Source organism: Aulonocara sp. 'chitande type north' Nkhata Bay, linkage group LG5, assembly GCF_057382095.1.
Source record: "Aulonocara sp. 'chitande type north' Nkhata Bay isolate Kocher_YH1m ecotype deep benthic linkage group LG5, A_spYH_male_GT1.1, whole genome shotgun sequence".
Taxonomy (NCBI): domain Eukaryota; kingdom Metazoa; phylum Chordata; class Actinopteri; order Cichliformes; family Cichlidae; genus Aulonocara; species Aulonocara sp. 'chitande type north' Nkhata Bay.
Window position 1 is genome coordinate 35,349,137 of NC_141348.1, and position 13,822 is coordinate 35,362,958.

Sequence of the window (13,822 nt, forward strand, 5' to 3'; positions counted from 1 at the left end):
CTGAAGAATGATGTTTTCATAATTAATAAAATTATACTAAATGCACATAGCTTTGTCATGGGTGACATGGAAACAAATGTTGGTAACTGAATGAGTTGTGTGAGACGATGAGGAGAAAATATTAGTGCCAGGAACATATAGTGAGGAGACAGAAAATGAAGATGCTGGGTGGCCAATCTTCACGCGTTTCTGTTGGTTCTGTACGGATACTCTGGCCACAGTCCAAAATCCCCACATTTATTAATGGGGTTAGATTAACTTGTTAACTGGTGTGAATGTGAGTGTGACTGGTTGTCATTCTCTCTATGTTCGCCCTGTGATAGACTGGGGACCTCTATATCATATCAAAGAGTGACTGAAGATAATGTCATTATTCTGAAGCTTGAAGTGGATCTTCCAAAAGGACAATCATTTTAAAACATACTAGCAATTCCACCAAGAAATTAGTCAAAAAAAGATGGCTATGGAATTGCCTAAGTCATGATTTGAATCCCTTTAAACTTATGCAGAAGGATCTGAAGCGGCTCCATATTCGAGAGACCCCTGGATATCATGCAACTAAAATAATTTTGTTTTGTTGTTGATTTGTTTTTTGCTAAAAGAGGCAATGTTAGCGTCTACAGTCAGACACATACATACCTTTTCCACAGAAGATGACGATATACATTTTTGTTCAGTTAATGAAAATCCATAAATTATTTTCTAGTTTGTTGAGAAATAATAACTTTCTTTTTAGAGGCAGTGTTTAAAAGAGAGCTGTATGTTTGATTGTCCAAATATGTCAAATACCTCCACAATTTTTATAGGCTGTACCTGACCTCTTTAAAATGAAAAAATCTCACTGAAATGAGAATAAGAGAAATATTTTGCTGCAAAGCAGTAGAGAAAGTACTACATTGCTAAAGTACATTTAGATGTTTTTTGGGATCAAATGTCTTTCTTTCTGCTTGCATATTTAATTCAACCTTCAACTTTTTAAAACTCAGAGAGGAATTTATGTTATTTTGGCAATTTTTTATTTTACTTTTCTGTCCGTCTATCCACAATACTCTCTGTACCAATAAATGCAGGTACAGATGTTGGGAGCCTCTTGCGGCATGTGGTGTGTGAGGCACTAGTGCACCTTATTGATCATTAGTCTATAAAAGGGCTAACACAAAAGCCATACAGGAATTAAGAATGAAGTAAATCCTCTTAGCTTTAATGCTGAGAGGCAAAATGCCTTCAAGTGAAATTACATTCATTTAGTTTGCCGAACTCGTTCAAAAGTCCCACTTTGATTACTTTGAAACATTTGAATAAGTACAGTTCAGTTAATGTATTAATATCAGTAAGAGTAGAAGTAAAAGCCATGGACTGGACTGGAAAGTATTTCTTGCAACGCTCATCTTACAACCACAACCACCACACATACAACACACACACAATAAATAAACCCCCAGAGATGTGGACTCAAGGTCAGGGTGCTTAGTACAGGGGGATGTTTGGAGTGGCTTGTGAGTCCAGCTGTCTCCAGAGCTCTAAATCCCCTAATTATGAGGCAGGGAAGGCTGTCTCTATGGAGCATTAAATGTTCTTCTGTTTTGCAGATTCACCAATCCCCTTTTGCAGTTTTTTTCTCCCTTTCTGTTTTTCTTTTTTGTTAGTAAAGATAGCAGAGTAATGCTGTTTGAGGATATAGAAAAAAAGGAGGTGGTAAATAGCGGGAGAGATTGTTATTGATGTGACTAGCAGTAGTACTATTAGGGACAAAAGGAATTAAATGTTGCTTTTAATGCAGTGCTGTGCAAGTGCGGTTTTTGAAACAAAGACGGCAGGCTGTGGGACTGCAGACCTCACATTTCATAGGCTTCGGGATCTATATTTTATGATGCAATGAAACACACCCAGCATTTTATACAGTATATATTTTGCAGACTAGGCAAAGGTGTCTCACCTCTCGTGGTTTTGTCATCCTAAAACAGTAATTGCAAGTTTTCAAAAAGTTTTAATTTTAAGTAACGATTGAAGAAATAAAATGAGCCCCTGAGATTGGAGAAAATACACCGGCAAAGAAAAGATGAAAAGATCATGAAAACCACTTTTATTTCCAGGACATCCTATACTTCTGTTTAGTCAAAGCTGCTACCATTCCACATAAAATGTCTGAGTGTCATGACACACCAGGCTGCATTAGGGCAATGGGCCCTAACTCATCACATATGGACGCTTGTAAATTGCCCCCTGGAGTCACATTTAAACACACTGGGTAAGCATTATTTTTTAGTGTTGTGGAAGTAGAAACAAAAGTAGTTTTTGTTGTCCAAATCTAATAAGCTAATAGAAATGAAAAGTACAAATCTCCTAATCAGGACATCTCCTGACCTCCTACCTGTCAAAGGTTTATTTTTCTCTAACACCACCACCCTATCCTCCAACTTTTTCGTTGCTTTTTTAAAGGTTGGCAGAAATGGGTGTATCGTGGCATCTGCTGTTGCCACAGCCAGTATGTTAAAGCACTGACAGGTATATAGAGGAGAAATATTTTATGCCCATACAATGTGTGTAGATTTCATAAAGAGGGTTTTGGAATTGTTATATATCTACTTCGGTTGTTTGAGTCTTTAAAGAAAACTCTGGAAGAATGTCACATTTTCATATTGATATTTCTTATTTTTTCTGCAAGTTTTTCCTCTTTTGACATTTTTCCCAAGAGGACGTATTGTTTAGCACACTTGACTGTGACATTTTTTGGGGGGGAGTTTCAGTGCAAATATTTTTCTCTCCATGTTTTGTATGAGCGCTATCAGTCCCAAATATTGCGTTTGGCAGTAACCTTGTCAAGAGAGACATTTTAAATTATTTATATTAAAAATATGTGTATATTCTTTTCAAATAAGTGATATGAAGATCTCTGTAAGACAAAGAACTCCATCGCAGGGAAAAACAGAAAAGAAAAATCAGCTCAACCTTTAACAAGTGAGCAAAGAGACAACTTCTATTAAATGAGGTATGAAAGGCTTAGATGCAATCATTACATTCAGCCATCTTAATCCTGTTTAGGGTTGTTGTGTTTGAAAATACTGTGCTGTGCACAGTACATCTTGGTATTAATCATATCAAATATTTCACCAAGGCTTAAGGCTCGTCTTAGGCTTTGACTTCTATTAGATGCCCTCACACCTACAGGGCAGAAAATAATAGAGTATCATGATAAATGTGAAGCATCTCTGAACCAGAGTGAGGAATCAATTTATTTCTGCATTTTTAAGGTTGTACTAGTAATTTTTGTAACTAAAGAAGGCATCTTTTTTTCTAGTGCTTTAGATAACTTTCAGGGGATTATCTGTGTTTATTAGACAAATGGAGACATCCAATTTAACAGTAATTATTTTTATTGTAATTAGATTAGTTTTCATGAGATTAACTTATTACATGTGTTTGTGCTAAAGCTCTCTACAGATTGCTGGAAAAACTCTCTTGATCTCTTTGTGTTCACAGATGTTCATATTGCAAAACTAATTCATATTTTAACTGCACAGCTCAGGAAAAAAGTACCAGGAGTGTCCAGAATACATTTACTGGACTCCACAAAACAGAATATAATTTTGTTTTATAGAATACAGCAATCAATATTGTAGCCCTATAAAGTTGAATTGCTTTCTTTTATTATCATCTTATTATATGGTGTGCATATTAGTGCAGCTTCACTGTACTATATGCCATTTACATACACTGCTGTGTCAAGTACTTGAGCTTGACTGGTCAGAAGCAGACACCTCTGACAGCTTATCATATGCCAGGTTGAGACAGGCTTGTCAGTAAGCTAATGGAGTGTTCTAAGGTTAATTTACAACCATATGAATTCCATCAATAAGCAATTAAGAGGTGTGGAAACACAGAGGCACCCGAGCCAGCAGCTAAATCCCCCACCAACTCCCACCTGCTTTTAATCAATTAATTGCTGTGGCATGTCTGTTTAAAACTGCTTGATAGATTTACACATAAAACTGGCACATGAAAAAGCCACTGATCTCTGCGTGACCTTTCTTTTTGCCTTATCGGCCTTATCTGTCTCAAAAAGATTCTTCTCTCCATTCACAGAGTTTTTGAGGCATTACAAAAATGTTTCTTATTCTGATAAGAGCTCAGGCCTGTTCATGTGTTACTAAAGCATCCTGCTGCCAAATTTTGTTGAGCAGCTAACTTTTAAATATGTGTGCACAATGTTTCATGAAATCCCTCACAGAGATAAAAACACAATTACATGAAAGAAAAATAGAAAATGTTGTGAAAACTGTTTTTGATGCTCTGCATTCCTGATCAAAAGTCAGATAGTCCTTGTGTAGGTAGCCATGACTGTCACCAGGTATCTGTTAATATTTCATTTAAACCATCACACAGTGGTCTGTGAAGTATGTACGTTCATATTTAAGCTGCCATAAAAAGGTCCAGAGCACTGCATGTTGAACAGCTGATTTTCTGGGGAATGTGTGAGATTTCCATTCATTACCCCCTTCCCCTCCCTGTGCTCCTCTAAAGTGCTGTGAAGTCTTGCTCACATGTTTTCCCTTTACACTACCATGACATACTTGCTGGAATCCCTAGAGAGATTCAGATAGAGGGTTAGTGATATGATATGTATGAGATTTTCTACCTTATCAGCCTTATCCGACTCGCATGAGCCCTGGGGAGTTTCGAACATATTGTCCCCGCCATTCAGTTTCCATTTAAAGCTGAGATTCTCACAGCAGGTTTTTGCTTTCTTTTGAAAATAGATATAGTAGATAGATAAAGTAGGTCTCTACATTTGTTTTAGTCAGTTTTAAATATCTGGACAGAATTGCAATTCTCTTTATCCGCTTTCCCTTTCTTGCTCTTACTTTGCTGTCAGTTTTGCCAGTAGGGTTTCCACCTACTTATATAACCCTAAGATGACATTTCATCACGAAATAACTCTTGCAATGCACAGAGAAAGTGAAAACTGATGTTTTGTAAGTGTTTATGAATTTCTCAGGTTGTGTGTTAGGATGCTGTTTCACACATCTTTTCCCTTGTCTTTCACAGCACCCCCAAACAACATATCAGTGGTGGCAGAAAACACTCCAGCCCCTTTCAGTCGATACCAAGCCCAGAATCTGACTCTTGTCTGCACTGCAAAGGGAGGGAAACCAGCCCCATCGGTGAGTTGCTGCTGAAGATGTACCATGCTGCCAGCTCGCTTGGGACTTGCCTTTACAGCACACAGATCCCTGTTGTTTATTATAGACAAACAGAAACTCTGTTGCATGTTTTTTTGTTTTTCAGTGCACAGACCAGTACTATTTATATATGCGTCCCACTGAAATTTGCTGTTATTTGCTAAATAATAATATCAGAGTTTAGAAGGCATCTTCCTGCAGTCATTTAAAATATGTGCTGCTATTACTTTCATTTCAGCTTCTTTTGGCTACTCAATTTAGGGGTCGCCACCGTGAATATCTTCCTCCATGTAATACTGTCCCTTGCACCCTCTTCTGTCACACAAGCACTCTGCAGATCCTCTCTCAGAAACCTCCTCTGTGGTCTTCCAATTTTTTCTTCCTCCTGGCAGCTTCATTTTTTTTACTTCCTTTGTCCAGTATATCCACTCTATATCTCTCCCTCTGTTTAAATCATCTCAACATTGCCTCTCTAACTTTGTCTCTAAACTGCTCAACCTGAGCCGTTCTTCTGATGTACTCATTTCTAATCTTGTCCCTCCTGGTCACTCCCACTGAAAATCTTCAGCTCTGCCACCTGCAGCCTCCTGTCTTTTTGCTAGTGCCACATCTCCAAGCCATACATCATAGCAGGTCTCACTAATGTCTTGTGAAACTCTTGCTGCTGACCTTCGGTAACAAATCACACTTGTCTCCACCAATTCCGCCTTTCCTGCACTTTCTTCTTCACATCTTTTGTACGCTAACTATTTCTTGGTAAGGTTGACCCTAGGTATTTAAAATCCATTTTCACCACTTCTACTCATTGCATCTTCACCTTTCCACCTCTCCCCCGCTCATTCATACACGTGTATTCCTTCTTGCATCTACTGACTTTCATTCCTCTTTTCTCCAGTACATACCACAACCTCTCCAGACTCTCTTTCAGCTTCTCACTACTCTAAATAAAGCTTACAATGTTGTCTCTGAATATAATTGTTCATGGAGACGTCATCTGTCAGCCTGTCCATCTCCACTGCAAAGACAGGGCTTGGAGTTAGCCTCTGGTGTAATTCCACCCCCAACTTCAACCCATCTGTCAGTCCAACCCCACGCTGTCTCGCTGTCCTCACACTCGTCCTTTACCACCCTCATATACTTCTTTGCCGCTCCTGACTTCCTCATACACTTTCACCATTCCTCTCCTGGTACCCTATCATATGCTTTCTAGATCCACAGAAGGCAAACTGACCGGTGACTGAGTATCATAAATATGTTTGTTGTGCAATGTAGACAATAAAATGAGTAGATCAGATTTACACGGTTCATGTAATTGCATGTTATGGAGGTTATTTCATTCGCACATAATTATTATAATTAATGTCAAGGTTGTGGATCGTGGACCCAAATGCAGGACTTGAGAAACAGGAATTAAACTCAAAATTCCACTTTAATCCCATAAGCTCAATGGAATACAGACAGTCCGAAAGCATTTAATGAACAGAAACAGCAACCCGGTGACACACAGCAACAAGGACAAGAGGAGACAGTATATACACACACAAGATAACGAGGGGAGCTATAACAGGTGGGAACACAGACAACCTAATAAGACAGGAAGAAAAACTCCACACAAAACCCAGAGAACAACAATAGCCAAAATAAAATAGAAATAAGAGTAACAACAGACACGGGGGACAAGATTAACTTGACACAAATGACAAACAGGCAAATGAGAAAGATAAAAAGACAAATACAAAGACAAGGAAAAGGATGGGAACACAAAGTAAGTAAATTAACGTAAGTGTATCAGGAACTCAGGCTAAGACCTAAAGGCACGAATAACAAATCCAGAAAGAACTTATACAAAGAAGACATGTAAACACAAATAAATAACAGTGTGAACAGAAAGCTAAATTCGTATCCAAAGACGATCTTTAAATACAAAATACAAAACTAGAAAGAATCCATAGGCCAATTACTCAAAACCCTGCTTCTGCGACCACACAACCACAACAGTACACCCTTATCCACACACATTTAGAAACACAGATGCATACAGCTGTATGCATCTGTGTTAGTCACAGTCACATTTTTCTCAATGCTTTGAAGTGCAAAACAAGGTCTTACAATATATCTGAAGTATATACTCAGATGTTTGGTGGCATATGAGCTTACGGACGCTGTTTGAGAGCAGTCACTTGCTGTTAGTTCCCACTGGGTCATTAATCATTGTCCATGGGTATATGGTAATGGACTCCAGACCCTCAGTGCACCTTTCTCCAGCAATTATGAGCTCAGTGAGAGGTGAATACAAGGTGAACATGATTTCCGTCTCTCAGGTACTTCCTGGTTGATAGTGTGATGTCTACTGTGGTTCTTGCCTGTTGTGATTTCACAGGGTGCCTAAAGCCATTAAAGCTAAGCACTGCTGGGTCCTTTTTTTCTGACGCACTGGTGAAAAAAAGGATAAGTCACATTGCTTTTAATTAGCTTTGTCAGTGATGGACCAATTGAATGATTTAGTCACTGAATTGAGATTAAACCAACAAAAAAAAGCAATGTGATTTTTCATTTCACTATCGATCACTATTAGGGATGTGTGATATGACGAAATATAATGGAAAAAGATATTAAAACAACTGTCGTTTCATATTATATCATTTATTTCATGCTGTCGCAAAACACACTGTTTACTACAATATTTTTTCATTGCTTTAGATGACATTTTGCAATAGTCATCACACCAATACAGAAGGACCAGCCAGAACAAATCGAGGAGCTCATTTCTAAAGTAGGGGTTACCTCTGTAGCATGGAATTTATTAGTTAATGAAAAGTCTGACACAGAGCAGAAAAATGTACTGTGCAAACTGGTCCCCACCACAGACACCGACACAACAAACCTCGTCTACCACCTAATGAAGAATCATGTGAAAGAGTATTGCGAGGGTTTACGAATGTGAAGCAAGAAAGAGCCATCAGGGGCTCGAAATAAAGCTCGGATTCAAATGTTAGAACAGGCTCCTCCCTGCAGCACGCCATATAATAAAAACTCATGAAGGTAATAGCTGCCATTACAACTTATATCTATAAATATAGGGTTTTGTGCACTGGCAAAAACACTTGACTCCAGGTACACAATGCCCAGCCAAAAACACTTCATGTAAGTTCCCCCGTTTATATTGTAATTGTCGATCCAATGTATTAGAGGAAACCTGCTACTTAGTATACTACGCTGCAATAAAGGATATGTGCATGAAACAGTGCACCTTATCTTAGACTGGATCAAAAAAATTGGAAAAGCAAGCAGCATTGTTCCTAATTAATATTTTGACGTTTAGAAAGAATGATTGCTGGCATGTCTACAAAAAATAACATTAATGGACAAAATCATAGGTTTACATAAAAGTAACAAGCTATTTGGTTGAACTTGATTTAGACATGAAAGACCGTAAACACAGAAACCTTTCCAACTGACTATTGATGACCACTATACCTTCCACACTAACATATCATAAAGCAGCGGTCCCCAACCTTTTTTGCGCCACGGACCGGTTTATGCCCGACAATATTTTCACGGACCGGCCTTTGAGGTGTCGCGGACAAATACAACAAAATAAAACTAGTACCGGTACTGAAAAAAAGAAGATTTATTCATAACACACGTGAAAAGACCCAGGAAAACCGAGTTAACGATCAAAACGATAACAAAATAACGCTGAAAACCGATAAAAACCCTGAAAACCATACATTTCACACCTGAGCCTCAACTCACCGAGGCCCGGGGGTTGGGGACCGCTGTCATGGAGCTCCTACATTAATCATATGGGGAAACCTGAATCCAATGGCATCCAAAAGATGACATAATTTTGTTTTCAAAGCACCTTTTTTAAGCAATTCCATTTTACCACTGAGGACCTTTGCCACAACAAACCCTGAAAAAAATTGTATTAGATTTTATTAGTCCTGCACACCCACACAGGCGTTCTTACTCATTCTGTTTGAAGCTGAGTAGAGCTACAGTTTGCTGGCAGTTTGTTAAAGTCACCATACAGGTTGGTTTTTTTTCCCCTTAAAAACACAAAGATTAAACTTGTTCCACAAATGTGTGAAACAGGGGATTTTACTTTAGTCCGGCACAGTTTGTTCAAACTCACAGTCCAGAGAAGGGGTTTAATTAGCCCATCTAAGTGAAAACACCTGGATGTGAGTACTTTAGAGTGAAGGGCCTTTTATGTTCCTAGCGCTCTCATGGGGTGGAATATAAGGCATTCATGAGGTGTCAGAATAACCAGAAAAATGCATTACCACTAAAAGTCTTTGAGCTGTGCAACCCTTGGGTAGCAGGTTGCAGAGTTGTTGATATGATCATAAATGAGCAAAGGATGTAAATGTTTTGTTAATATAAAATAAGTTTCAATAAATCATGCACATTTAAATATCATAAAAGTGACTTGACTAAGTTACAAAAAGTATTTCAATTATTTATTAGCAGTAAGCCCCATAGCAAGCCAGGTAAGTGTCTTTAAATTAAAGCTTAACAGCACAGGAGGCACAGGGTCCAAAAGCTTCCACACTCAGAATATCAAACCATCCAAAGAAGGTTAATTCATTTAAAATGAGATTTGTTTGCTCCAAATAGAAAAGCATAGGAATAAATATACCAAATATATTGTACAGACAGTAGTTTCAGTATTGCGAATTAGCTCTGCACCATATATGCGAATATTGTGTTTGGACTAGAGTGATGTAAGATATAAGGCCACGTCTGCTGATTCAAGGAACACGAGAAGGAAAACACTTTCAATTTGGACGGAAACATTGCCTCAGAGGAGAACTGATCATGACCTGTCTAACTTGCTGTGTACTCGTATAATAAACCAAAAACCTTGCCAATGTTCTCTGACAGGTTTTAAGAATAGACTTTCACACTCTAGTCTCACTGAGCCCTTTGAAATTTATATTTAATCCAATTCTAAGTCTTAACTGTGGTGCTTTTAATGGGTAAAAAGAAAAAAGGAAGAACTATTTTTTGTTTATTCAATGTCATTTGATAGCTAAGGCTGTAGCACATGCTTAGTTCTATCATGTATTATTTTAATATTTGACACTTAAAATGTACCAAATGACATGACAAAACTTAGTAAGAAGTACCTGTTTTGAAATCAAACTATACTTATAGCTGGTAGATATAAGGTTTGAAAAAGGAAATTTACACTGGAGAAATAGCATTTTGTTGTGGTGTTGTTTTTTAACTCATATGTTGCATACACATAAGGAGAAATATGACATTTAAATAGTGTCCATTTGTTCTATTTATGCTATTGTCTACGGTCATGCTGCATAATAAAACCTCATTATTAGGTTTGTAAGTATTTGCTTGAGTGTTTCTGCTTTGGCCCAGTTATGTGGCTGCAACTTCAAACAGCTCCATTTGCTTTTTGATGAAACTCATTTAGTCTTTGTCGGTGCTACTGCCCGGAGCTTGTTGCAAAATGAGCTGTTGTCAGCTCTATTTTCAATGTCATATCATAGCAAGCCTGGTCTCAATAGGGACTCACAACTTACAAAGAAACCAACTGAATTGATTGAGCCAGCAATTAGTAACAGCTAGTAAATATGATCATTCATTGGCATTTTGTACTCTAAAGTATGGTGGTCTGTAACAATGTTTTCCACTTAGTCTTTGAAGGGAAAAAATGTTATTAATACTTTAGTCTTGGAGAATGGGCCGAATAAGATATATTCACATAGACTTGAAATAAAACAAATTTTGTATTGACTGGCTTTTCAGGCTACAACATACACTTGTATTTTGTGTCTTCAACCCAGTCTTTGTCAAAACTGAGATAACATAATATCCTTGGTGAACACTGAAAGTACAAAGATGCTAAAAATACCAAATTTTAACAGCTGTCGTTCCACATTTGCTTATTTGCTTGCAGTTGTTATAGAGCTAAGTGTTCCACTGGCATTCATACACAATGAATGTACAGGGAGTTTTTAGACTTGAAACAGCTTCCTTTAGCAGCAGAGGCCAACACAGTGAAACTGCTGTAAGTGAACCTTAGCAATGAAGTTGAGGGGCATAGACCTAAAACAATGATCTCAGCTCCATAAAGCTGAGCAGAACTGCAAACATAGGTTATGATTCTCTGTAAGTGCATCAGCATGAGCGAAAAGCATTTCACAGTTTCACATTATTTTTACATTCATTGCCGCTGATACACTGTAATCATAAATGCATAACCTCATTTTAATGATAAGGTTATTTTAATGTGAATTCACTCCAATTTTTATGTTCTCAGGTATCAAAACTTTTTTTATGCTGCCAATAATCACATACAGTTCCTCTTATGTCTAAGCAATACTTAGAGTTACTATCAGAGTGAAGACAAAAATGAGAGCTGCTAATTATGCTGCAAAGCAGCTACTGTAGACTTCAATAGCAAACAGTAGAGTTTACTAGCTTATTTTAGCCATCGTATTTTCAAATTGTTTCATTTTATTTTGGTAGTTGCATTTTTGAATGGGAGAAAATAAACAACTGATTAAAAAATAATGAACCAACATCAAAAGGAAAGAGAGTAGAATAGCAGGTAAGAGGAAAGATCAGCATATAGTGAAAGATTCAATAATGCATTACATTTCCTTCTAAACCTAAACTTCCAAAAACAGTAAGTGTGCCTATATCTTTACTACCATAACTAAAGATATGTCTAACACCACACAGCTGAAAACCTCAACTGTGTGCTTGCAGTGAATGACCATGATTGGCTTACATGTTTCCTGGTTTGGCTTTTATAAAGCATATGATTAGCTCTTTCTGTGGCAGGATAACCTCCTTCCTTGAAAGTTTCTCTGACATACTTCTGTTCAGTATTCTTTGAATCCCAATTCATTACATTACCATATCTCTGTTTTACCCTACAATACAGAGTATGCACACATGTAATTATGCCTTTCCGCTGTTCAGCGCCAACCACAGGTACAAGCACCATATGTCAGCTCAGCGTGGACTTCTTATCGCTGTGTAGAAGAACCTCATGAGCTATAATAGACCATTCAATACAAAAAGTCTTTTGTCCTAAACAGGCATGGCTTTGTATTTGCTTTGATAAATTGTTTGGCTCTCTTAAAGAAAAGAAAAAGTCCCTGTTGCTATGCAACATCCTTTTACATCCTTTCAGCATCCAGCATAATGTCTGATACATGATTCTGGCTTAGCATAGAAATTTGAAAGTGCTGAACTTCATCCAATATACTGTTGCAAGTCTTGTTATACTAGGCAGTTTCATAAGGCTCCTACTGTTCCTTCATCTGGCTGACTATGTTCCCTTTTATTGGTTCTTTAATTGTCAAATTAGAACTGAGAAAATATGCAAATGTGGTCAACCAGTAATGTTAAACTTGTTTTTTCTTTTCTGTAAAAAGTAGACTATGCTAGTTTAAGTGTTTAGGTGATAGAAGCAGTTTACTTGCATGGCTGTATTAGAATATATATTACCCTATCAGACCTATCAGCAATGCTAGGCAAGTGCGCTACAATGTGTAGTGTATGTTCTGTACTTTACATTTATAAACTAGGTCCACCATATTTTCATATATTGCACACATTTTACTCCTTGAAGTATCTCCAGTGTCTGGAAGTTCATCCTTTTTAAAAACCTGTTTCTTCTCACCACTTTCTGGAGACACCCAACACAACAAATTCCCTACTGCAGCTTTGAGAGGGCTGAATATAATGGACGCATGAGTTAAAAGTGTTACCCATTATGTTTCAAGATCTGTCTGCATCTGAAGCGCTGAGGCAAGCTGGTGGCATATCAATAATAGCTTCCCAGTGCCACTATTAGAACATCCTCAGAGCACAAGCAAGCACTGATTGAAAAGAAGAAAGATAATGACAGTTAATAAGAAGGAAAGCTGATTAAGCCATGGCCAGGATCTCTCTCGTTGCCTCTGTGCTCTTTCTCTCCTTGTTTCTCTTGCTTCTGCTCTCCCGTTGAATCATTCTGTCACTATGAAAATTACTGGCTTGTCCTTTTGACACTGCCATGATTAATTGCAGCAACATGAAGGTGTATATGGACCAATGCATTATTGTTACATTTTTGAAAAGGTTTTGAATTCATGATGTTGGTGAGGTGGGGGCATTTTGGCAGTGAACAGAGTGCAGGTGCTCTCATCATAGTCTATTCACAAGGGAATGCAAAACCCTTCTTATGCCACTCATTACTGCCTTGGCATTGTATATGGGCTTAGAATTGCATATCTCTTTTTTTCTGGGTTAATTCATTTTAGAATGAAGTAAGTGGTTTGTGTCTGGTTTCATTGTTTGCACATATTGAACTATGAAGTATTTTGGGATTTATAACAGAGCCATGATTGATAATCACTTTATTCCGTGCAATAGCACTGTAAGAGAATAATAGAGCCGCAATGCCAAAGGCCCTCAAAAATCCTCTTTTACATGAGAGTGAACATTCCAGTCCAGGTCCTGGGGCAGCAAAATGCAAAATGTATGGCATAAGCCACTGTCATGACTACAGACTATATAATGCACCTAATCTCCTACATGATACTACAGATGTACTTTTTATCTTTTCCCACAACATGTTTGGAAATCAACCCATCATAAAAGATCAGAATTGATCAATA

The 13,822-nt window shown here is 37.7% G+C and overlaps 1 protein-coding gene across 3 annotated transcripts in view; it reads left to right on the forward strand.

Annotated features, from left to right (window-relative positions):
• The window catches only part of igsf21a (immunoglobin superfamily, member 21a), a 193,188-nt gene that overhangs the window by 157,492 nt on the left and 21,874 nt on the right, over positions 1-13,822 (forward strand). For all 3 annotated transcript variants that reach the window (XM_086293195.1, XM_086293196.1, XM_086293197.1), the window contains one exon: positions 5,047-5,162. In XM_086293195.1, the coding sequence (XP_086149321.1) occupies positions 5,047-5,162 (116 nt within the window). The remainder of the gene's footprint in view (positions 1-5,046; positions 5,163-13,822) is intronic.